Genomic DNA, 26658 nt, shown 5'->3' with positions numbered 1-26658 from the left:
ACCGGTTTGGCTCAGGGGATGGAGTGTCGGCCTGCGGACTGAAAGGTCCCAGGTTCGATTCCGGTCAAGGGCACGTACCTGGGTTGCAGGCACTTCCCCAGTAGGAGATGTGCAGGAGGCAGCTGATCGATGTTTTTCTCTCTTATCGATGTTTCTAACTCTCTATCTCTCTCCCTTCCTCTCTGTAAAAAATCAATAAAATATATTTTAAAAAAAAGAAAGATACAGTCTCACCAGGCCACCGTGTCAGTAGTTGAGCGTTGACCTATGAAACAGGAGGTCACAGATTTGATTCCCAGTCAGGGCACATGTCCGGGTTGCAGGCTCGATCCCCAACAGGGGCGTGCAGGAGGCAGCCAATCAATGATTCTCTTTCATCATTGATGTTTCTATCTCTCTCCCCCTCTCCCTTCCTCTCTGAAATCAATAATAAAAAAAAGATACAGTTTCTGCTTCTAAGGAGATATAATAAGTGAAGAGCACTGACACATAAACAAATGGTGGTTTTCAGTGTAACTGCTATAATAGAAGCATGCATATGTAAGGGAAAGAGAGAGCACAGGTCTGGAAAAGATTTATTTTATCTGTAGAGGTGAGAAAAGGTTTCCTGGACATGTGACTAAACTAGCTTTTGAGAAATGAGTAAGAATTCACCAATGAGCTGAGTGGTAGACATGAGAGAGCCAAAACATGCAACATCGTGAAAAGATAAAAAGATATAGAGTCCAGGGAATAAAATGTGATGGGCAGCAGAAAATGGGGTTGTTGGGTAAGGCAGAAGCCAAAATCTGTAGGTGATGAAAAAAGGTGAACAAAAGGGGGTGGGGTGGTGGTAGTGACACAATTCAATATGTGTTTTAGAAAAATAACTCTCTGATCCTAGTGTAAGAGATGAACTGAGAGAAACTGGAGATGGCGAGATTAGTTAGGAACACTTGCAGATGAGCAGACAAAAGATGATACAGGCCCTAACCAGTTTGGCTTAGTGGATAGAGCGTCGGCCTGCAGACTGAAAGGTCCCAGGTTCAATACTGGTCAAGGGCATGTACCTTGGTTTCGGGCACATTCCCAGGAGGTGTGCAGGAGGCAGCTGATCAATGTTTCTAACTCTATCCCTCTCCCTTCCTCTCTGTAAAAAATCAATAAAATATATTTAAAAAAAAAAAAAGATGATACAGGCTGGAACCAGGAGAGGTAGTGGAGATATTATCATCTTCTACTTGTGCTTTCATAATCCAAAAAAATCTTGCACTGATGAACAAAATAGGTCCAGAAGCATGAAGGCATGAAACAGACTAACATATCACAGATGGGGGTAGAGGGGCAGATAGGAAGAGATTAACCAAAGAACTTATATACATATATGCATAACCAAATGGATACAGATAATAGTGTGGTGAAGGCCTGGTGGGGTGGGGCAGGGGCTGAGAAGAGGGGGGAAAAGGGAGAAAAATTGGGGGATATCTATAATACTGTCAACAATAAAATAAAATTAAAAAGTTTTAAAAAGCAATAAAGAAATATTCACCCATACAGAAGAGAACACATAGAAGAATCAGTTGCTACATTTTATAATATTATGGTACATTGTGTAGTCTTCTGTCAGTACTTATTATCAGTTATTTAGTTTATGATAAAAAATAACTTCTTTTTTTTTTAATTTTTTATTGATTTTTTACAGAAAGGAAGGGAGAGAGATAGAGAGTTAGAAACATTGATGAGAGAGAAACATCGATCAGCTGCCTCCTGCACATCTCCTACTGGGGATGTGCCCGCAACCCAGGCACATGCCCTTGACCGGAATCGAACCTGGGACCCTTCAGTCCGCAAGCCGACGCTCTATCCACTAAGCCAAACCGGTTTCAGCAAAAAATAACTTTTGATTACTCATTCTGTCTTGGACTGTATGAAGATCTATATTTTTATTATAAAATTTAATAAAAATAAAGTAAAAAAATTATTGCTACTAAATATCTATACCATCCATATATGCATTTTTCAAAATACTTACAAAATTCCTTATTTAAGAAAAAAATTCCTTATTTGTATTTGCTTATGACATAAAAAGTAAGTCAATAGTTACATACTGGGGAGAGGAGAAGGTGGTGGCAGAATCCAGGCAGATGATGAACAAGGATAGAGAGACCTTTTCACTGTGTACTTTTTTTTTTAACCAAACCTGAGAATATGGTTTTTTTGTGTGTGTTTTTAAAAATATTTATTTATTTAATATATTTTTATTGCTTTCAGAGAGGAAGGGAGAGGAAGAAAGAAACAACAATGATGAGAGAGAATCATTGATCAGCTGCCTCCTGCACGTCCCCCACTGGGGACTGAGCCCACAACTGGGGCATGTGCCCTGAACGGAATCGAACCGTAATCTCCTGGTTCACAGGTCGGGCTGTTTGTTTTTTTAAGTGATTTTAGAGAGAGAAGGGAGAGAGGGAGAGGGAGAGAGAGAGAGAAACATAAATCAGTTGCCTCTCATACACACCCCGACTGGGAATCAAACCCACAATCTAGGTATGCACCCTGACTGAATTGAACCCCCCACCTCTTGGTGTATGAGATGATGCTCTAACTGAGCCACCTGTGTACCTTTTTATACTTTTTGACTTCTAAACTGTGTGAATATATAACCTATTCAAAAAGTTAAAATCAGAAAAACAAAACATTTCCTACACATCTAGGTAGATTTACCTGTGTGTGTTTCCACATTCTTTAGCACGGGGTTCTGTTTGCCTCGTGGGAAAGATGCAACTTGAGGATCCTGCCTCCTTATAGCACATTTCTCCAGGTCAATCCTTCTGGAAGACTTGTTAACAACTGCCAAGTTCCCATTGCTGCAGGCAGATTTTACTGGTCGTTCATTAAGATTATCCTTTGGAATGGGGGCCATGCCGTTTCTGGGCCCTGCACTTGTATGTCGCTGACCCTCCTGTTTTGGTGGATTCCTGCCTGGACGTGGCCTCGCCCCCTCTACTTCCCAGGGAGGCCTTTTCTGTGAGTGTCTTCTCTGTTCATTGCGTCTGGCCCCAGACCCATCCAGTACTCCTTTTCTAAAGGATGTATCTGAAGAGTCAGGGTGGATAACCCCCACAGGTTTGATATTTTCAGATCCGGCATCCTCGGGTTTGGGTGTCATTCTGTTACCCCACTCACATTTGAGTTTCCCCTTGACTTTTGGTCCTCTACCATAGCTATACACATACTGGGCTGCTTTTTTTGGTTTTGCTCCCCTGGGATCTGCACCAACAATTTCCTTCTCACTTTCAGAAGGGCTGTGCTCTCTGAGCTTTGTCCCACTCTCTGATCTGGCCACACCTTCTAAGCCAGATACATCTGAGGTCTGGTCAGTTACACTTTGTACTCTCTTGACTTTGATGTGCTGCTTTTCACTCCTCAATTTCTGTACAGGTTGATTCTGAAGGTTCTTGAGTGATTTATTAGAAGCAGAGGATTGGAAAGAAAGCTGTTGACTCTTAGGTTTGCTTCCTGAAGGATGGTAACTGTACTGATGAACAGCAGAGATGTCATCATAAGGGATTTGCCTGGAAAGGTGACACGGAGGTGGTGAACTGTAATTTCTTCTACCAATCCTATTAGAATCTAGTCTTCTTTGACTCCCACAGTGTAGACCAGATTTTTTCCTCTCCTGAGGAATGAACTCAGAAGCATCCGTATTGAATTTAAAAGTACCTAGGACACAAGAAACAGACATGCCAGGAAATTAATCAGTTAACCATGAAGCCCATCAGACTGTAAGCCATATCTAAAAGTTATTTTCCTTAGGACGTTGTATAAAATGGGCTCTTAGTAAAACATGTTTCCTTTGAAGGTGTTGGGTTCAAGGTGTTGTGGAAGACTGATCATTGCATGTCCAGTAGCTTCACCAATAGCCAGCGCTGAGAGTTGCTAAGTAAAACTGCTCACCTGGGCCATCAGGCATTATTTATACATGCATTTACTTTAACAAAAAATTTAAAGTCAGCAAATAGTTCAGAGATGAGACAACAGTCAGCAGGTTCCATGTCGTCTTTCGAAACTCTAATGCAGCATTGTGCAATATCAAGTAAACAGGCTTAGCAACCAGCCAAATCAGTTTGAAGTCTGGCCCTCCAACTTATGCTACAAGCTGAGGTATATATCACTTGATTGCTTTTTGCCTAGTGTCCTCATCCATGACAAAAGATGATAATACTATTTTAAAGGGTTATTGTGAAATTTAAATATGATTTCACATAGATAGTACTTAGCATAGTAAGTACATTAGTTCTCATCTCTTCCCCCCAGGAATATATATTAGCTGTTCCATACATAACCTTTATAATATAGTCCAGAATCCCAGAGTCTCAAAAATTAAACATATGCCCTATTCATTTTTTCCTCCTATTCATTCATTCTTTGTATAGTCAACTTAGTCTCATTTTATCTGGAGCACAAAGACAAAATGATTTGCCTCAGGATACAAAACTAGTTAGTAGCCAAGTGAGAACTATATGTAGCATATAGAATATACTCTGAATTTATAGGGCCAAAGAGACATGGGATTACTTATTGTCTTTATGGAAGTTAAATAGCCCCCGTTTTCTTATATGTAATGGAGATAATAATAATTCCTACATCAAAGAGTTGCTATGAAGAGTAAAGCAAATTAGTAACATGTATAAGGTGGTTAAAATGGTGCTTTATTATAGCTGTTAGGATTACAGACTATCTGAGACACACAGACCCAACCACAGATGGGCGCAGTTCACTGCCTGGGGGCTTTGGGTTTAATAATAATCGGGTTAGGTACTTTGTTAGGTACTTAACAGGTGTCAGGCACTATTTTAAGCACTTTGCATGTGTTAGCTCATTTAATCCTCCCTCACATTCCTGACGAGAAAACTGCTACACAGAAAGAGTAAGTAACTTGCCCAAGGCTACAAGAGTTTTCTAAAGTGGATTTAGAATTCCACCCCAGGCTACATGGTTCTGGAGACCATGCTCTTTCACTATCACCATACTACACTGTCAGAGGTTGGGCAGCTGGTACCATAGAAATATACACAAAAGAAGTGAACGAGATCATAAAGGTCATAGGGTAACCTCTCATTCAATCCAGAATTTGTTTTGAAAGCTTTCATATAGGCAGAATTCTTGGGATGGGGTGGAGGGCCTTACAAAATGGCAAAAGGATTAGACAAATTCAGAAACTGGCAGAGAAGGTGGGTATTGTGCAGTCCTTTCCTGCTTGAAGAAGTAAGGTCGGAGTGAGAGGCAGAAAAAGGGTCAGTAAATAACTGGTAAAAGATGGGAAGAGGGTGTTTCATGTTCAGCAGTAGGGAGTTGATGCAACTAGAGATTCTAGACAGGGCAGTACCTACTCATATACAGAATACGCTCCACTAGACATGATCCCGTAGGCCAGGGGTCCTCAAACTACAGCCCGCAGGCCACATGCAAATACAAATACTGTATTTGTTTCCGTTTTGTTTTTTTACTTCAAAATAAGGTATGTGCAATGTGCATAGGAATTTGTTCATAGTTTTTTTTTTTAAACTATAGTCCGGCCCTCCCACGGTCTGAGGGACAGTGAACTGGCCCCGTTTAAAAAGTTTGAGGACCCCTGCCATAGGCAAAGCTCTCAGAAAGAGTCTTAAGAGACATAAGGGGAAAAGGGCACATGAACCAGGAAACTGGACCTGAGACTCACACAGACCTGAAACACCCTTTCCCCCACACTATTTTAAGGAGCTGGAAGTCACTCAGTAAATGGTATGTCTCATACCAAGGCCTTGCTGTGGTGCAAGTGGTACCCTAGGTCCAAGATTACATGGCAGCACTGTAGGTGTCCACGGGTGGGTGGAGCAGAGTAAACTGGAGATTATAGAGTCCAGAGACAAAGCTGGCATAGGAGTCCGCACATGGGCAGAAAGACAGCCCCCAGGACTGGGCTGCTGTTTGAGAACAGAGGCAGGCCGGCAAGAGAACGACACCTTGAGTGGGGATGGAGGTGTGGGTTAGAGACCATGCTGAAATAAGAACACTGGAATAGAAACTAAGGCAAAAGCAAGTTCCGGCCAGTAAGAGGGAGTGGGGAGACCTTTGGAGTATGGACTTTGTCTCTCAGTAGATGGGGCGTTGGAGGTTGTAACCTGGGACACAACACTGTTGGCTGAAACTATGACTCACAAGTAGTCCCATCCAATTCTTCTCCAAACACTGAAATGCACACCGGAAGTGAGCCTGAGATCATTGGGTCCATTTTAGAGGAGGTGGGAAAAGAATGGGTGGCGGAGTAACAAAGGCCAGCATGAAAGGTTCCCACCCACCAAGATGACTTAATACCCAAATCAGGAATGGGGTACACCAGTGCAGGGTGTTCTCCAACTCCCTGGCCAAGCTCCACAGTAATAAATATATTTTATCTGCCATCCAGTACACAAATACATCTATACTCTTCTCAGTACCCTAACAGCTGGTAGACAGCAGAACTAAGACTCGAATCAAGGACTGTTTACAAATTTCATGTTGCAAATTGCCGCCCTGTTTTTCAGAAAGAGTGGGGCCTGAAACCAAGTCAATGTAGTGGGTTGCGACAAGTAATTCTTCAAAAGAAATAGAAAATCGTGTACCGAGAAGGTAAGGAAAACCACTGCCTCCCGAAATTTTTGGTACTCTTGTATATTTATGTATGTGTGCACTGAGGTCTCGAAGCTTAATGTTTCTTCTCGGTTACTGTCCGAGAGTTTGCAAAACAAAGATCTAAGGTGCACTCTGAAGAAAATGGAAATGGATGGTACATTAATAGCCAAATGAGGCTGTCTCTATACACAGAGGTTAACTCCGGGAGAGGAAGTGAGCCGGAGCAGGTAGAGTACAGGGCGGGAGCCCTCCCAGGAATTAACTTAATTACTCCCAACTGACGGGTGAAGAAGATGACTCAGGCACATCGCGAGTTCGTGGAGGCCGAGATGGGAAACCACAGGTGTTCGGCGCGCGCCCCCGCCGCTGCCCCGGGACGCGCGGATACACCTTTCGCACAGCCTGCAAAGCCACTAGGCGTCGAGGGCCCGCCAGTCACTGACGCCCGCTTCTCGGAGATCAGTGCAGCCGGTACGGGACACCCACATCGCCGCGCTGGGACAAACCCGCTCTCCCTGGATACCCAGAGGCCGGGTTTCACGATCTAGTCGAGGACGGTCGAGGTCTCCGTCAGCACGACGTGCGCGCGGCTTGGCCCTTCCGAGCCACTATCCCCAACCCTAGTAGGCGCCATTCTCGCGATATGAATGGCCGAAGCCCTAGGACCCGTCCCTGACCAAACCTTCGCAAGTAGATAAGGGCCCACTCCCACACGGGCCAGAGCTGTACCTGAGACAGGAGGAGCCTCCGCCATCCCGTGCGTGCCGCAACACCTACAGCGAGCCCTGCAGTTAAGCAAGCGCTGTCACCCGGTCACGTGCCCTGGACTTCCGGCGCCGAGAGAACGTTCGCCTCAGCGCGCCGGGTAGACGGGCCACAGAGTTTGCGCGGCCCGAGTTCACTGTGTGGTGCGTCCCTGACGTCAGACAGTTGCGCCACTCTCGGGGCGGAAGGAGGAGACAAAGTGACTATAGCTTGCAAGGAATATGGGCGTGGGGCGGGGGCGCGGGCACTTGCGTAATCACCGTTTTCGTTTTTAAGATTCACTGTGCTCACCTGCTACTATGCCCCTTGCTCTCCCACCCACCCAATTTCCCTTGGTCTTCTGAAGTCAGCTCGGACATAATCTAGAATAGTTCACATTAAAAAACACACAAAACTGCCCAGCTGGCCTGGCTCGGTGGTGGAGCGTGGACCCACGGTTCCATGTTCGCTTGGGTTGCCCGGATTATGGGCTGAATTCCCTGCGTGCGGCGTGCAGGAAGCAGCCGATCAACGATTCTCTCTCATTGATGTTTTTATTTCTCCCTCTCCTTTCCTCTCGTAAGTCAATACTATATATATATATATATATATATATATATATATATATATATATATATATATATATATATATATATACAAAATTAAGTGGTCAAAAGGCAATCTTGGGACAAACGATCTGCAAAACAACGGGTAATATACAAAAAGCTCTTACAAATCAGAAAACGATAAGCTACATATTAGAAATGGTGAACGGGCAGATGACAAGAGGAGAGATACAACATGAAGGGGAAGTTTGGAGGCGCTGATAGTTTTTAAAATATAAAAACTTAAGTGAATGTGTGGAGTGTTTGTTTTGTTGTTGCATTACAGAATAGAACACAATATTTAAGTGTGAAGCATCTACATTTGTAAAGTAATTCACTGGCCCAGGCTTTCATGAGAATGGGAAATGGATTCATTCATTCACACACATTTTAATGCGTACTCTGTCTCAGTCAGGCATCACTTAAAGTGCTAGAGGTAAATGGTGAGAAAATATAAACATGGTTCCTGCCGTCATTAAAAGCATTGTCTAGTAGGGGAGATAGCCCTGACCGGTTTGGCTCAGCGGATGGAGCGTCAGCCTGCGGACTCCAGGGTCCCGCGTTAGATTCTGGTCAAAGGCATGTACCTTTGTTGCGGGCACATCTCCAGTAGGGAGTGTGTAGGAGGCAGCTGATCGATGTTTCTAACTCTCTATCCCTCTCCCTTCCTCTCTGTAAAAATCAATAAAATATAAAAAAATTAGGGGAGATAAATGTAAATTTTTTTGGCTTTACAGTTGTGAGCACACAAAACATAGTTGATTTTTGTATTATTTACTACTAATAATAATTTGCCCACCCCTGTATTTAATCATCCAAATATCTGGAAGATAATGAAAAAAAAAACACATGTTGTTACCCAAACAAACCTAGTATACAGCTTATGAATGCAATACTAAAAACCCTATATTCTTTCTACCTCCATCTTCTAATTCACTGATTGGATCCTCAGCTTCCCTTAATCTGCTGTGTATTCCTTCCAGTGTGTTATTTGTGCTAGGTCATTCTTTATTTCTGTTTTCATAGTTACTGTATCTTTTCTCATGCTGTTGAGCATCTTTACCATCATTACTCTGAACTGTATTTCAGATAAATTTATATCTATTTCATATCTCCTGGAGAATGCTCTTGTTCTTTCATTTGGAGGTTGTTTCTTTGTCTCCTCATTTTGGCTGCCTGCTTGGGTTTGTGACTATGTATTAGGTAGATCTGCTACGCCTCTCAATCTCTAGTGTGGGACAGTGTGAAACGCTGTTTCTCTAAAAAGTAAATTTTAATGTGAATCAGCGACTTCTTATTCTTGGGTCAACCACTGAACCACACTGGCCGGGCAAAAACTAAGTAGTTTATATTTACAAATTAACATTTGTAAAATAACTACAAATTATGTTGTTGTTATGAAAGAAACTAACAGAGTAACAGTAATAAAGACTTACTAGGATCTGTTTCAGAAAACTGTGGCCAGCGCTGGTCGGGTAGCTCAGTTGTTGGAGTGTCATCCTGATATACCAGGACTGCAGATTCCATCTCCAGTCAGGCACATACAAGATTCAACCAATGAATGCATAAATAAGTGGAACAACAAAAAGTAATGTTTCCCTCTCCCTCTTAAAATCAATAAATAGAGAGAGAGAGAGAGAGAGAGAGAGAGAGAGAGAGAGAGAGAGAGAGAGAGAATGTGGCTAGGATCTTTCAGTAGAACAAAGGGTGAGAAAAAGAAAGCTATGTGAAGATTCAGAGGGGAATAGCATATGCAAAATCTATGAGGAAGGAAAGAGCTTGAAGCCTTCAAGGTATTAAAATATTTGCTGGAGAATAGTGAGAAAGAGAGGGACACAGTATGAAATTGCAGAGGTGGTTAAGGAGATAATGCAGATCACCCGCAGGCCATGCTGATGAATTTTATCCCAAGAGCGATAGGAAGGCTCTAAGCAAAGATACACTTAACGGATTTCTCTTGCTCCTAGGGGAAGAGTGAATTGTGGGGAGCAAGAATAGAAGTGGGAAGACCAGTTACATTTTTGTATTATGCAAATGCAGAATATGATGGTGGCCTTGACTAGAGTGACAGCAAATGTGGAGAAAAAAGGAAAGATCTGAAGTATATTTTCAGATATAACCATCTATAGTTTCCAAACTTTTTCCAAACAATAGGTGTGATGTGCTCTCATTATTTTGTGTTTCTGATTACTGAGCCTCACATTTCTTAATGACATTTATGTTTCCTCTTTTTAAATTGCTTATTCATATCCATCGTTCATTTTCCTATTTTGTTTCTGATTAGTAATGAGCCTGACATTGCTTAATGACATTTGTTTCCTCTTTTTAAATTGCTTATTCATGTCCATTGCTCATTGCTCTATTTTTCTTGCTGATGGTTTCTTGTATATGATAGATATCAATTCCTTGTCAGTTTTAGACATTTCAATTTTTATCTTCCATGAAGTCTGTTAATTTTGACAGATCAGTTCATCAAACAAACGTGTTATCATCTTTAGAAATTACCAATTTTATCAGTCTGGGCTCATTCAGGAGATAAGAACTGCACAGTAATTTGAACAGGAGAGGAATTATTTATTTAAGGACATTTTAACTATAACAGGGGACTGGAGTAATAAGGATTGGCTAATAATCAAAAGAGCTGGTGTCGCTCAGTGGCCTGCACACCAAAGGGTTGTAAGTTCAATTCCCAGTCAAGGGCACGAATCTGAGTTGCAGGTTTGATCCCAACTCCAGTTGGGGTGTGTGTGTGTGTGGAAGGCAACCAATCAATATGTCTCTCTCATACTGATGTTTTTCACTCTTTCTCTCTCTCTCCTCCTTCCCTTCCATTCTCTCTAAAAATCAATGGAAAAATATCCCCCGATGAGAATTAACTAAATAAATAAAAGAATCAAGAGAGAACTCTAAAAGAATACAGGATTAGCAATATAAGGAATAGCCCCTACCTCTAAGGTTGATTGAGAGAGTGTCCAATAAAGATCACCCCAGAACTGAGGTGCAGACCTTTTAGAGAAGACGTTCCGTGGATCACTAGGTGGCAGGAAGCCACTGCAGTGCTGTCCTGGCAGAAGTTGCCAGAAATCTGCCTGGCCAGTGTGGTTCAGCATTGACCTATGAACCAGGAGGACAAGGTTTGATTCTGGATCAGGGCACATGCCCAGGTTGTGGGCTTGATCCTTAGTAGGGGGCGTGCAGGAGGCAGCTGATCAATGATTCCCACTCATCATTGATGTTTCTCTTTTTCTCCCTCTCCCTCTCAAAAAAAAAAAAAATACACACACACACACACACACACACACATACATACATACACACACTATGTAATAAAAGGCTAATATGCAAATCGACCAAATGGCAGAACGACTGGTCGCTATGACATGCACTGACCACCAGGGGACAAATGTGCAATGCAGGAGCTGTCCCCTGGTGGTCAGTGCGCTCCCACAGGGGGAGTGCCGCTCAGCCAGAAGCTGGGCTCATGGCTGGTGAGCACAGCAGCAGTGGTGGGAGCCTCTCCCACCTCCACAGCAGCGCTAAGGATGTCTGGCTGACGACTTAGGCCTGTTCCTCCGGGCCCTAAGCTGTCAGTGGGACATCCCCTGAGGGCTCCCAGACTTTGAGAAGGCGCAGGCAGGGCTGAAGGACCACCCCCCCGCACCACCACCAGTGCATGAATTTTGTGCACTAGGTCTCTAATACACACACACACATACACACACACACATATCCTTCCTATATAATAAAGAGGTTATATGCAAATTAACTCTCATGCCTTCACAGGATGGCTGCCTATGACCAGGCTGGCAGGGGGATTAGTGAGGGACGACCAAACGACTGAACAGCAGGCTGTGTGGGGCGACCAGGCCAGCGGGGGGGGGGGGGGGGGTTGTGAGGGGCGACCAGGCCAGCAGGGGTGGCAGTTGGGGGCAACCAGGCCAGCAAGGGAGGGCAGTTAGGGATGATCAGGCCTGTACACAGAGGCAGTGAGGGGCGATTAGGCCGGCAGGGGGGACAGTTAGGGGCAACCAGGCAGGCAGGCAAGCCAGTGGTCCAGGATTGTGAGAGGGATGTCCGACTGCCGGTTTAGGCCCAGCAGTCGGACATCCCACGAGGGGTCCCGGATTGGAGAGGGTTCCGGCTGGGCTTAGGGGGACCCCCCCCACCCCCCAGTGCATGAATTTCATGCACCAGGCCTCTAGTGTATATATATATATATATATATATATATATATATATATATATATATATATAAAAGAGGTTGCCATAAATCTACCTACTGTAGGGTGTTGGGAAGAGCCATGTATAGAGAGGTGTCTCACAAGAGACACTCCACTACAAACTACCTTAGGGGGGATGCCAGAAGAAGTTTCTGGCTGCTAGCTACCATACACTGAAAAAGCCAGCTGTTGAAGAAGCCATAGGCCTTACAGGAGCCAGACACTGGAGAAACTGCCCAAAGCACAGAAGCCTAACTAGAAACAGGAAACAAACCCCATTTTTCCTGCAATCTCTCTCTGGTGCCCTCTACTGACAAAGCTTAATATCTACGAGCAAGAAAGGGATAAATATTTAAAAGGCCCAAATCCATTTCACAGAGCAGGCAATAAGGTAAAGTTGGAACTGAAAGGCAATAATTTATTTATTACTGGTACACTGGGAAACCTATTCATTATCTTCAAAACTTGTAAATAAATGGAATAAACATTTATTCTGCCTTTCCTATTTTATGCAAAGAGCTGAGGTTCAAAAAAACTTTAGCATATTGTTTGTGGATTCCAAATAAATAAACTTGAGGACTGGCTGTGAGAGAGATGGGTTTATTAGGACTTACGTGCATACTGGTGGTGGCTGACCAGTGCAATTTTCCACCAGTCCCATCTAGCCTGTGGCCAGCAGGTGCGGGGGTAGGGAGGTGTTGGGGGTTGAATGTGCCAGAGAACAAGTTGTGTTAGATAAAACACTAGCTGTTTGCGATCTGGGTCATATTTAGAAGCAGTTTCTCTGTGGCCTTTCTTAGGCCAAGGCTGGCCAGGCTCCCAAGGTCTCACAGTCCATTTACAGATGGTTTTCACTATACCAGTATTCTCGCAGGGTGGGAGAGGGAGCTGGAGCATGGAAAGGAGCCCATGTACCCATTTACCATACACCATAAACAGTACTTCCACAATATACCAAAACTTATGACAGGCAATGAAAGCAGTGGTCAGACAGAAATTTATAGCTGTAAATAGTTACATTAAAAAGAAGTCCTGACAATGGAGCATTATTCAGTGCTAAAAAGAAATGAGCTATCAAGCAAAAAAAAACACATGGAGGAAACTTAGATGCATATTACTTAGTGAAAGAAGCCAATGTAAGAAGGCTACATACTGTATGACTTCAACTAGATGACATTCTGGAAAAGGCAAAACTATGGAGGCAATAAAAAAATCAGTGGTTGCCAGGGCTTAGGGGGAGGTAGGGAGGTACAGGCAGAGCAGAGATTTTTAGGACAGTGAAACTATTTTGTATGGTACTTCAATGGTAGGTATATTGTCAAAACCCATAGAATGTACACCACCAAAAGTATGGACTTTGAGATAAAATCTATCAATATAGGTTCATAGATTATAACAAATGTGCCACTCCGGTACAGAATGTCTATAGTTGTGGGGTTGGAGTGGGGGGTGCGGTTGTGCATATGTGGGGATAGGGAGTATATGGGAACTCTGTATTTTATGCTCTATTCTGTTGTGAACTGCTGACACATGAAAGGCTGGTGCATGTGGCATTGTGAGGCACCCAGCAAGGTGGAGGAGGGAATGTTGTTGGTGAAAAGTTGAGTGTGGAAAGGAGGATGGATCATGAAAGATCCTGAAACCAGGCAGGAATTTGGACTTGCTGTAGCACTCCCAAGAAAAGAAAGAAGCCCCTGCTTTTTTATTGTTAATAAACCCTCATATGAAAACAGCATGTTGCAGTTAACAAAGTACTCATGACAATTATCTCCATTATTCCGCACAAGAGCCTTGTGAGGTAAGCACGATTTTACTAATAAGGAAACAGAAGTGAGGAGGCGACCTAGTAGCTATTACATAGCAGACCCAGGGCCCAAGCCTGGATTGTTCCTCAATCTTTCCTCTCTACCACAATGCCACTGGGTAAATTCGATTTCTGTAGTGGAGTTTTTAGGCTGAATTGACATTAAAATTATATTAAATTTTTTAAATTGATTTTTAGAGGAAGGGAAAGAGAGATAGAAACATGGATGAGAGAGAACCACCAATGTTGATTGGCTGCTCCACGCATGTCCCTTGTCAGAGATTGAGCCCATAACCAGGGCATGTGCCCTGACTAGGAATCGAACCGATGACCTCTTGGTGCATGGGTCCATGCTCGACCACTGAGCAACACTGGCCAGGCAACATTAAAATTATATTAAATTTGGTTTCTACAGCGGAGGTTTCAGGCGGAAGTGATATTATTAAAGTTATATCCTTTTGAAAAATATTTATTGAGTATAAATAAATGTCCTATACATTAAATATCAAGAAATATTCATTACTGTTACAAGTCAGGCTGTAATACTGAGGGAACCATAGAATAAAACCATCCACTCATGACATAGTATTAATTCCATTCCAATATTGGACACAGTATGCTTTACTCACAAGACACAACAATACTCATCAAAAAAGGCCATCACTTTACCCAACCTATAATACCGCAAATGATTTTGAATCATAATATGAAGAGTCCCAGAAATCCCATCTGCCTTATCAATTTTATCAGGTCAATTTGAGATAATGGAGTTAAACTATCATAAAATCTAAAGAGTCCCATTTCCTTGATTTTATTTCAAATTATAGGAATGAAATCATACATGCCCATTGATACTTTTAAGTAAGTTAGTCTTTCCTAAGAGAAAAGGAATAAAAATTTAGTACAAAGAAAGCATCACCCAAATGTTGAGTCTCTTAATGGGAAAAAAAAAAGAGCAATGTAATTAACTTTTCCTTCAAAGAAAGGAAAGAAACCATAATCTGTTATGATAAATTTGGAAAGATAAATATTTCCTAGTCCCAGAATATGTATTTATTTTACAAGATGTACTTGAGCGATGCAAGTCTATGAAGCAGGGATCTGTGGCAATCCGAATTCATCCACGAGAACTCCATCCTGTAAAAAGGAAGCAATGTTTAGTGCCACTATTTATCTTTTTTAAAATTTTTATTAAATGTATTGGGATGATATTGGCTAATAGGATCATATAGGGTTCAAGTGTACATTTCTAAGATACAAGATCTAAATAGTAAACTTTGTGCCTACCACCCAAAGTCAAACTACTAGTATACCTTCCATCCCTACCACTTCCCCACCCCATTCCCTCTGATAATCACCACACTGTTGTCTGCCCATGAGTTTCAGTTTTATATCCCACATGAGTGAAATCATGTGGTTCTGTAGCTTTTCCTGACTTATTTCACTTAGCATAATATTCTCATAGTGCCACTATTTTTCAACTGATTAAAAAAAATGATTACAAATATTTAATAGTTAAAACTCATCTCTAAATGTTTAATCAATGAAAATCAAAATCAGAAGATGAGAGATTTTTTTTATGAAAGGTAAGGAAGGAAGTGATGAACCTGGACAAGAACTAGAAGAGATCAAAGAGGTGATCTTTACAGGGTAAAGGAAGAGTAAGAGAGAAACAGAAACAGAAAGAAACTGCAGTGTAAATCTAGAAGGGGAAAACAGGGCTGGGAGGGTCAAGGAGGAAAACCTGAGGAGTTAGTCCTTGCCTCCAGATTCCCATTTTCACTCTGATCCCTAAAGTGAGCAATTAACTTTTATAACCTCCCAAATCCTTGAAGGAGCAGTGCCCCAGAACAGGCAGTTACTGCCATAACATACTGTCCTACAAACTTACAGGCAGTGATACTGCATCAATTTAGAAACCATATCCCAACAGCACTTTAACTTAGGAACCTGTGACCTTCTAGAAGTAGACCTAACATACATGCTTCAGGGAATTAAAAAGGTGGGCTATGGTGGTATTCATAAAAATTCTTTCACGTGTGCCGATAACAAACAACCTATGCACCTGGAACACTGAAGTGGCCAGAAGCGTGGGGGTGGTGTGAGGGAGAGAAAGGTAAGATGACCTCAAGCTCAAGGCAGATGGGAGGAGTAGAGTAAGGGAAGACAAGCATTTACAGAAAACAGCTATAAGGGACCTGAGAAATTACCTGGCCACCTTTTGCTGCCCACATTTTACAGGTGGAAAAACACTGATGAAATTCAGAGAGGAGACATGAATTGCTAATTTGCTCAAAGTTACACAGTGAATAAAGGTAGAGCTGAGACCGGTTTCCACTCAAGTATTCTGTCAACTACATTGTGCATGTTGGGAGATAAGGAAAACACCAGGACTGTAAATGTCCAGTGGCAACAACAAAAAAATGACACACTACATCAGGACCTAAGATGGAATGAGCAGGATTTCACATGCAGCAAAATTTTATCCTATACTAGAGGCCTGATGCATAAAATTCATGCAAGGGGCTTGGCGCTCACAGCTGTGGTGGCTTGCCTCGGCCCTCGTTCGGCCATCTGGTCTAATTAGCATATTACACTTTTATTATTCTAGATAATAAAGAGCTAATATGCTAATTAGACCGGACAGCAGAATGACGGTCTGGATTAGTCGGGGCTGCAAGGGGCCAGCCGAGGCAGCCGGGACTGCGAGGGCCGAGCCCCTTGTATGAATTTTGTGCATCAGGCCTCTATTTATAATAATAATAGTAACCATGTCACTTTGGACAGGGCTCTAAGTTCGCAAAACCCTTACATACAAGATCTAATTTGATCTGCACAACAATTGTGTGAGATCATACCTGTATTTTACAGATGCAAGGACCAGAGAGGTTTGAAACAGCTAAGTGATTTGCCAAGGTCTGTCAGTGGCAAAGACTTCAATCCAGTGTCCTGCTTCTTTTACCGTATTGAATTGGAATCATTCTACATTAGGTTTTATACTTAAATTGTTAATCCCTAGTTTAAAGACAACCACCCTCTAATTAACCAGTGTTCCTGGAGAGTAGAACTTTCTTTTACTCTGCAGCCAAGCACAGTTCATGCATGTGCTGCTGATGTTTTTCCAAGAAATGTCTAAAACTTAAAAGGCACGTGCAAGTTCACAACAAGGGTAACTTGTAATATTACATAAATTGTCATTGTATAAAAACATTCCTGGGTCTCTGTGACATTATCTACACGGCCTGTTCACAATCCAATGTGAGAGAACTGGGGTTTCAAAGGTACTCAAAATAATGACCGAGACAGTCTTTCCTTGTTTTAACTTAATAGTACTTTTTAGAATCCCAGACTGGTGATCAAGAATAAACCTTTATGATTTGCATAGAAATTACAAACAGAAAAAGCTTTCACCTTATTCTTTGTGTCAGTGGGAACACCTTCTGGAATTGCAGGTGCAGATGCAGCTTCATCCAAGTAAGAACTGTCTTCGTCAGCCAGAAGTTCATCACCCAGTGCATCCAACTCTGAAATTGAAATAGTCAACATAAAAAAAAAATGTGGAACCAAGAAAACTGGCAGCTTGTGTTAAGAAAGCCCAATTATTTATTAGATGAACATATAAAAACAAAGGGAAAGAGATTATTAATTTCTATTTTCAAAATAAAAGATCAGCATTATAAGAAATTTTCTATGGAACTGATGTGATAAAATCTATGAAAAACAAAAATCAAAGTAAAACAAACAAAACAACCATTCTTCATGGGTTTATAAGGCCCCCAGTCTTCATGAGAAGAATCTATAGTTACCAGTTGACCAATTCAAATTAGAAAATCCTGATAATATTAAATGTAAAAAATTCTCTCTCATTTATTGAACTTGAAAGAAGAGAATGAAAATAGGCAGAAATTGTTGTATACAAGTAATCATTACATGAATCAGGCTTTTCAAAAAAGTACATGGTAAAGTGAGTAGAAAGTGCCCAGGAGGAACAATAATAGCAGGCAAAGACTCATTAGGGGAGATTCTAGATGGGAAATAAGAAAATTAAAAAATGAGTGGGGTTGGGGAGGCTCTAGGCAAAAGCAGAACATGGAGATGGAGCCTGCAACCCAAGCATGTGCCCTGACTGTAAATCAAGCTGTGACCTCCTGGTTCATAGGTCGACGCTCAACTACTGAGCCACACCAGCCGGCAGGGCCTTACTCATCCTTTAGGTCCCATATCCCAAATACGTTAGATTCCCCAGTTATGTGCTTCATATCCCATACTTCTCTAACCACTTGTGCTCTTGCAATTAACTACTTGAAAGAAGCAGTTTTCTTTCTTTCTTTCTTTTTTTCCTTTTTTTGTGCCGAAACCCGGGAACGAACCAGAAAGAAGCCGTTTCTTATCCCTGCTTAAGAAGCTTCATGAATTCAGGGGTCATATTTGTTTTCTCCAATGCTGACTCTCCAAACCTAACAGTGCCTGGTATATAGTAGATGCACAATAGTATTTATCAACTATTGTTTCTTGATCTGCTTTGCTATTCTGAGGGACAGGAGTTCCAGGAGCAAAATAGGGAGACCAAAATCAAAAGGAAAACAGCAGGGAAAGGCAGTGTTTAGAGACCAAGCACCAGTCAGCAGAGGCCTTTGTGTGGACCTTCCTTCAGAGCTTGTCCATCCCAGAGTTGTAGGTGGAGTATGCAAGTCCAATGTGGCTGCCACACAAGCTGTCTTCCCAAAGGCTGGACCATAAACTACCTCTCAAGTAACCCTCACAGGAATTTTCTCTAGCATTTGGGGAAAGGTCCCAGGCGGTTGCTCCTTTCAGACTCTAAAGCTACATATGCATTGCTTTTCCCATAACTTTACCTGCTTCTAGGTCATCTTCATCTAACTCTGGAGTGCCATAGCTACGACTCAGTGCTTCTTGGATTTCGTTTGCATCTTCCATCATATCCTCTAGCTGGTCTTGTAAATCCTATAGGAATATATGACACAATTTTAATTCATTTTTTACCATTTTACTCTGCCTCTTGTCCCTACTCTCTCCTCTGAACTTAGAAAGAAGTAATTTTTTAAAAGATGATGTACAAAAAAATGCAGAGCACATAACAAGTTCTTAACAACTGTTAGCTCCCCTCTTTTACCTCAGTCCCTGGCTAGTGATTATTTTTAGTCAACAGCTGAGCAGATGCTCCACTAAAGGCCAGGTTCAAGCAACTCCTGCATGTTCCTTCTCATTGAAACTAAAAGAAAGTGAGCTTAAGGAAGTATTTTTAAAAACTAAAAAATATGAACAATAAAATGGCAATAAAAACTTATCTATCAACAACTGAATCTAATAATAATAATAATAAATGAACAAGGAATCTAATGAACAAAATAAGCTGATGAATAAAATAGAACCAGAGGCATGGAAATGTGGAATAGACTGATGAATCTCAGAGGGAAGTGGGGAGGGGAGGCAAGAAGAGATTAACCAAAGAACTTATATGCATACATTCATTACCCAAGGACACAGACAATACAGACAACAGGGTGGTGAAGGCCTGGGGTAGGACAGGATCCGGGTGGAGGGAGGCAACGGGGGGTGAGGGGGGGGAGGATGGAAGAGGAGACACATCTATAATACTCTCAACAATAAAGATTTTTAAAAATAATAATTATTTAAAAATCACAAGTTTGAAGATTTTCCCTAACAATAACTATAAATATAATTGACCTATATAATCCTCCTCCTGTTTTTGGTGGTAAAAATGTAAACTTAAAAATAAAGAGGTCCCTGGACAGTGGTTCTCAGTGGTTAGAGCGTTGGCCCATGCATGGAAGGGTCATGGGTTCGATTCCCAGTTAAAGGCATGTACCTGGGTTGCAGATTAGATCCCAGGCCCCAGTCAGGGAAAGTGCGGGAAGCAACCAATAGAAGTGTCTCTCTTACATTGTTGTTCTCTCTCTCTTTCTTTCTTCCCCTCCCTCCTTTCCATGCTCTCTAAAAATCAGTGGAAAAAATATCCTCTGGTGAGGATTAACAAGAAAATAAATAAATAAGTGGAAACAAAACCGGCGATCTTGCATTTGAATTTAAGGTGCCTCATGGAAATCCAAAGTCCTAGTGCAAGAATAGATACCCATCACCTGTCATTATAGAAAGTTTACCTGAAACATTACATCAAGCAACAACTACACTGCCAACATTTTTCCTAATTAATGGAGAAAAAGAGGTAATTGAAATAAGCAAATCACTCTTCTTGAGTTAGCCAAAGACTGTGTAAGAAAGGAGGCAGTAGCAGAAACAACTGGGTGGTATAAAAAATTATACTGGGTCTGCCATGGTTGGGGAAACAGAAATAGAAAAAGGAAAGGTTTGAGATCTGAGACCGGGCTGGTGAAAACCATTGACTGAGGGCATAAATCATTTGTGAATAATCTACTTGCTTAACTGGAACACTACTCCAAGGCCAGAAAAAATGTAAAACCAATCTAAGAAAGGGTACAGCATAATAAAGGGCAGTTGTATAATGGGTTGAAGAGCTAACTCTAGAGTCAGACATGTCCAAGCTAAGTATTTTTCATTACTCCATGAAAAGTAATGTCTCTAAGCTTTAAATTCTTCATCAGTAAAATGGGATTATTAAAAGCATACTTCATAGGGTTATGTAAGAATTTATTGCAATAATATATGTCAAACACTAAGCACTTAACACTGTATATCTTCTACTCTGTTAAGGACATGCAGAAAATGTACTTTTCACATTACTGAAGACTCCATATAACGGGGTAGTGTTGATACTGCAGAAGGCCCAAATCAGCATCACTTATACTTCAGAACTTCTAGAGCAGTGGTTCTCAACCTGTGGGTCACGATCCCTTTGGCGGTCAAATGACCCTTTCACAGGGGTGGCCTAAGACCATCCTGCATATCAGATATTTACATTACGATTCATAACAGTAGCAACATTACAGTTATGAAGTAGCAACGAAAATAATTTTATGGTTGGGTCACAACATGAGGAACTGTATTTAACGGGCCAGAAGGTTGAGAACCACTGTTCTAGAGCAATGCAAAACATTTGAAAACTCCTTCCTAGCCCCCAAATCAGCAGTTTGTTTTTCCAAATAAAGGGTAGAAAGTAAAATGGAAAAAACATTTACAAAAATTTAAAAAGCCCTGACCATTATGGTTCAGTGGTTAGAATGTCAGCCTGCGCATGGAAGGATCATAGGTTCGATTCCCCATCAAGGGCATGTACCTGGGTTACAGGTTTACTCCCTGCCCCAGGTTGGGGCTCACGTCCCAGCCAAAACATGATCTCAAGAGAAATGCTAATTTTAAGGACCTAATGACATTATTAAAAATATAAAGAACATTATTAGAAAAGAGAACCAACTCCACATTAGGACTGTTTTAAGCATTCTACATATATCTCCTCATTTGACACTCATGACAATCCTAGGAGATGGACAGCAACATAACTACTTTACAAATGAGAAAACAGACAAAAAATAATTGAATTAGAAGTAACAGAAAACTGGGTGTTTATTGGTGCTTATTATGTGCCAGGCATTGTGCATGTAGATACACCAGCTCATTTATTTCATCTTCATACTAGCCATATGTGGTATTAGGAACCTTGCATTAACAAGGAAAGCGAGACCTTTGGTGCCCTTTCTCAAAGTTACTTATTTGTAAATGGCAGGCCCAAAGGTCAATACCTTTCACATAAACATTCATTTGGATTCTTTCAGAAACTAGTGCATTCTTGCAGAAGCCAGTATATATCTCACCTCGATCTGGTCAATTTTCACTTGTTTGTATGCTTTCTTCATTTCCTTTACTCCCAGTTTCATAGCATCAACCTAAAAAAAAAAAAAAAGGTTAAGAAAAAAACACAATGTCTTAAAAAGCCATGCTGGTTAAACTGTCTTTTAAAAACCACAGGAAAGAGCACAAGAGTACAAAAATAAAATAAAATCACGGGAAAAGGTGCTATGGAAGTACCGTGGTCTTAGTGTCTTTCAATGACTGGATGGTGTAATTGGCTTGCTCCATGTTAAATGACTGCTGGGCAAGATTGTCCCGCTGCTGCTCATACCTTTTTAGAGTAAATTGAGAATGGCAAATGTGAGACAGATATAAATCCTCAAGAAGAAAGTATGTCTAATACTAAATAAGAATTTTCTTTTTTAAAAAGTTTTTAAATTAAATATACAATAAAATTGGCCAAAACAATCACTCTAACCCAGCAATTTTCAACTTTGTTCATTTCATGGCACACATAAACTAAATACTAAAATTCTGCGGTAGACCAAAAAATATATTTTTTTGCCAATCTGATAAGAAAATAGATATAATTTTGATTCGTTCACACCAGATGACTATTGTTATGTTGGCTGTTGTCATTTTTAAATTTGGCAATCTAACGGAAAAGAGGTCAGTGTTCCTGACTTGTCAGGTATTGCATGTTTTAAAAAGTCTTGCAGCACGCCTATTGAAAAATCACTGCTCTAATCAAATATCATTTGATGTAACTCTCCAGCCTTTTTCTTTTGTATGTATTTTAGTTATAACACTATTTTCCATTTAATATTATAACATTTGTTGCTACAAGGTGTTAATATATATATGTCTTTATAATGTTTTACATTATTTTCTATGCTAAATTCCCAGAAGTGGAATTCTGGGGCAAAGGGTAAGACTATTTAAGGACCCTTAAATCTCCTGGTGGGAGGGAACAAATATCCAAGATTCCAAATTTTACAAACAAAAATTAAAAAGGCACACTCTAGCCTGGTGGCGTGGCTCAATGGTTGTGGCAACCTATGAACCAGGAGGTTGTGGTTTGATCCGTCAGGGCACGTGCCCAGGTTGCAGGCTCAATCCCCAATGTGGGGCATGCAGGAGGCAGCCAATCAATGATTCTTTCTCATCCTTGATGTTTCTATCTCTCTCCCTTCCTCTTTGAAATCAATAAAAAAATACATATATATTTTTTTAAAAGGTACACTCTAATTAAATAAATAATGGGAGAACCAAACCCTATAGATTTGGGCAGTCCAATACAGAAGACATAAGTCACATATGGCTAGTTAAACTTAAACTGTTAAAATTAAATAAAATTAAAGCTTCAATTCCTAGTCATACTAGCCACATTTCAAGTGCTCAATAGCTACCCATGGCTAAAAGATTTTGAACTGGACAGCATAAATATAACATCCCTATCATAGCAAAAAGTTCTGTTTAAATAGATGGTGCACCCTGGCTGGTTTGGCTTAATGGTTGGAGCATTGGCCCTCGGACCCAAGGGTCGTGGGTTCAATTCCCGGTCAAGGGCACCTACCTGGGTTGCGGGTTCACTCCCTGCCCCTGGTTGGGGAGCGTGCAGGAGGCAACCTGTCGATCTCTCTCTCTCTCTCTCTCTCTCTCTTTCTCTCTCTCTCTCTCCGTCCTCCCTCCCTTTCACTCTCTCTGGAAATCAACAGAAAAAATATCCTAGGGTGAGGAGTAAAAAAAATTTTTTTAATGGATGGTGCTACAACAGATGTTGCTGAATATATAGGGGAAGAGAAAGCCAGCTAACTATATATGTACTACATGAAATTTGTAATTACATGAAGAATGCTTATAAAATGGTATAAAAACCTGAGGGGATGGAAGATCATTTCTTTTGGTCAAACCTGTGAAAGAAAGGAGATTATGCATATAACTTACATCCGCTTTTGCTTTAAAACCCGCAAGGCTTTCTGCTTGACCATATTCTGAGGAGAAAATAGATTTTAATGAAAAGAAGTAAAAAGTATATATATGGCAAAACAAATCTTTCATATCCCCAAATGTACATATCTACTTATTCTATTCTTCAAATTAGCAGATATGGTGTCTCCTGCATTATTCTTCAACTTGCAAGCACAGTCATTAAGCCTCAATTCTTCTTTGCCTTTGCATCCCATATCTCAGTGAATGAACTGCATGTCTTTTTCCTAGTGTATATTTATTCCACTCTCAGCCCCAACAGCGCTGATTTTGTATATCCAATTACCTTAGGAGATCCCCAACTTGGACATCCTGCTATCCACTCAAACTCAAACACACACAAACTCCTCAACCTGCTCTCTCCTTGGGACTAACAACAGCCCCATCGATCTCTCACTTCTTATATGAGAACCTTTATATCAACCTTACCTTTCCTCTCTCTGTCATCTCTTCATGAACAGTTCTTACTAATTGTCAAAACTCACTTTCAAATTGAATCATATCATTCTCCTGACTACCACCATGGTTTAAGCTTTCATCTCATCAAATCTAAATGAGCTTTCCTGCCTCTGGTCACTAAAATGTCTGAGGAAAGCTTCTTGTCTCTTCCCTTGTCACTTTCTATATGGTTCCATAAATCATTTTATTTGTCTCCTCTAATGAAGGGAAAGCAGATGTTATTACTTCACAGGTATTAATAATATCTAACATTTACTGAATGTTTCTATGTACTAAACACAGTACTGTGTAGGTCACATGAATTACCTAATTTAATCCTCACACTCTTAAATAGATATTATCCCCATTTTACAGATGAGAAAGCTGAGGTTCATTGATGCTAAGCAAATTATCCTCACTCAAATGGTTAATGTTATAAAGATGGAAGCAATAAAGGTAGTTCTATATCCACAATCCATGCACTTTAGTATAGTATTCTGTTTCTACCTAGCAGAAGAGGAAAATAAGAAATTAGGTGACTTTATCAAGGCCACTTTTTCCCCAGCATGCTACTCCTTAATCAGCCTATTACACCTATCTAACAGGACCAGCTTGGCAACTCATTATGCCTGAACATGGCTCGGTCCTTCTCTCCAGATTTGCCACTTTCTCAGCAGAATATGCTAACTCCCACATACATGCTTTTGGATATGTAATCAGTATCTTCTCTCCATCAGATCAAAGCCCCAGTTCCATCTCATATCTGGTTGTAAACTCTCTTCCCTCACATAGGTTTTCTACTTACCAGACTGTGAGCATGTCTTCTGTATCTCTCACCAGGCCCTCACCACATGCTATTTCCACAGGTGCTTAAATTAGGCTGTCACAGCAGCTCCTGCCTACCTTACCTTTGCAGGACTCTCCCTCATCTTCTTGATCTGATCCTTATACTTCACTAGCTCAGCATCCAGTCGAGAAATTTTCTTGTCAATGGATTCTGCCCTGCTATCCACCTTAAGGGAAAAAAAATAAAAGGCAGTGGTTGTTATTACAATACTAGAGGCCCAGTAGACGTATTTGTGCATGGGTGGTGGGGGGGGGGGGTGTCCCTTGATCTGGCTGGCGATCGGGGCTGGTAAGGGGCCCATCTGGCCAGCTGGCCCAGGGCGGGCTGTGGGAGGTTGACCAGGGGAGGTTGGCTGTGGGAGTACACTGACCACCAGCTCCAGTGTTGAGCATCTGCCCCCCCCCGGTGGTCAGTGCGCATCATAGCAACTGGTCCACCTGTCGTTTGGTGGACCACTGGTAACCGGACGTTATGCTTTTATATATATCGATAGATACAGGAGAAGAAGCAAGAGAGAAAGGAATATGGAGGAAGAAAAGAAAAATAAAGAGGATCACATGGTGAAGGGTGGAAAACCCTTTGGAGGTCCAGGCTTCCAGCCTGGGCTGGGGTCTTTACCAGCATGTGCCCAAAGGGGTGGGGTGGAATCCCCAGACAGAAACTTTGGGGGGCTTTTATACACTATACTCCATCCCCCAGATCCTGACTTTCCAGGGGTCTCCCTCAAGTGCATCTGGGCAGAAAAATAATTTGAGAATCACTTGACTAAGTGCAATTTCCCTAGAATCAGAAACTAGTCAGGCTAGGAACTCAACCAGGTGTGTGAAATGAGCTAGTGCGCTGTAGACTGGATGGAGCTGGAGCTCTAATGCTGTTCCCTAATAGAGGGTGGTGGTTTAATGTCCAGGACCAGGTTTCTGAATTTTGTTACTGAGATCCAGGATCAGGTACAGATATGTTGACCTAGGATGTCAAGAGAGTCCTGACGTGGGAGAGGGATGAAAGAGGGGTAATGACAAAGTGGGAAGTGTGTATGGTATAAGGAAAGAGCGAGTGGATGCGGCAGCGGGCATCAAGGGTCAGGTGCCAGTTGGGGGAGACAGCGATAGGTCAGGGGCCCCTGGTCTGTGGCGTCAGGAACGACCTGGGTAACAGGAACAAAGGTGAAGTGGAAAGGGTCGAGGTGTGATGGGCCCGGGACCGGGAATGGGGTGGAGGAGTAGGAGCCGGGAGCCGGGAGGTGGGTGGGGTAAAGGGGTTCAGAGGCCCCGAGCCTAGCTATGTGTAGTCAAGCGCCCACCGTGCCAATGCAGTCAGTCAGGTTGGGCGGCGGAGCCTTCGGTTTCGCTTTTCCGAAGAATCGGTTCATCTTGGCTGCGAAGAAAACCCAAACACTGGAGCAAAACCAGAAACGGAAGCAGAGACAACACCGCCTTGGTCTTGACTTCCGGCTCCCCGTGCGCAAGCGCACTGTGCCTCTCGGAGTTTCCCGATCCCTTTGTCGGGTTTTCAGCTCGGCCTTTTCCGGGGAAGAAGAGCTCCAGGAGATTGGAGGTGCTGGATAGAAAGTCAGCAGGGGGCGTGGCCACGCTGGACGACGTGAGGGCGTGGCTTTAGGTCAGCAAGGCGGGG

At 41.8% G+C, this 26658-nt stretch overlaps 2 protein-coding genes across 12 annotated transcripts in view; both read right to left on the bottom strand.

Moving 5' to 3' along the window:
• The window catches only part of NFX1 (nuclear transcription factor, X-box binding 1), a 77433-nt gene extending 69608 nt beyond the window's left edge, over positions 1–7825 (bottom strand). For 2 of the 11 annotated variants that reach the window (XM_059657147.1, XM_059657149.1), the window contains exons 1-2: positions 7360–7822; positions 2701–3699 (exon numbers count right to left, since the gene is read on the bottom strand). In XM_059657147.1, the coding sequence (XP_059513130.1) occupies positions 2701–3699; positions 7360–7384 (1024 nt within the window). In that variant the 5' untranslated portion in view covers positions 7385–7822. Of the gene's footprint in view, positions 1–2700; positions 3700–7359 lie in introns of all 11 variants that reach the window. The other 9 variants (XM_059657145.1, XM_059657143.1, XM_059657151.1 and 6 more) reach the window with 8 other exon arrangements.
• A 6626-nt stretch (positions 7826–14451) lies between these two features.
• Positions 14452–26539, bottom strand: CHMP5 (charged multivesicular body protein 5). Its single transcript, XM_059657127.1, has 8 exons — positions 26327–26539; positions 25088–25192; positions 23700–23746; positions 21990–22083; positions 21776–21847; positions 18860–18968; positions 17415–17527; positions 14452–15140 (listed from the first exon to the last, which is right to left on the bottom strand). The coding sequence occupies exons 1-8, from the start codon at positions 26393–26395 to the stop codon at positions 15090–15092; spliced, it is 660 nt and encodes a 219-aa protein (XP_059513110.1). The 5' UTR covers positions 26396–26539; the 3' UTR covers positions 14452–15089.
• Positions 26540–26658: the final 119 nt, after the last annotated feature.

The sequence above is a fragment of the Myotis daubentonii genome, chromosome 11 (assembly GCF_963259705.1).
Source record: "Myotis daubentonii chromosome 11, mMyoDau2.1, whole genome shotgun sequence".
In the NCBI taxonomy this organism is placed as follows: Eukaryota; Metazoa; Chordata; class Mammalia; order Chiroptera; family Vespertilionidae; genus Myotis; species Myotis daubentonii.
This window is presented reverse-complemented; position numbering and strand designations above follow the sequence as displayed.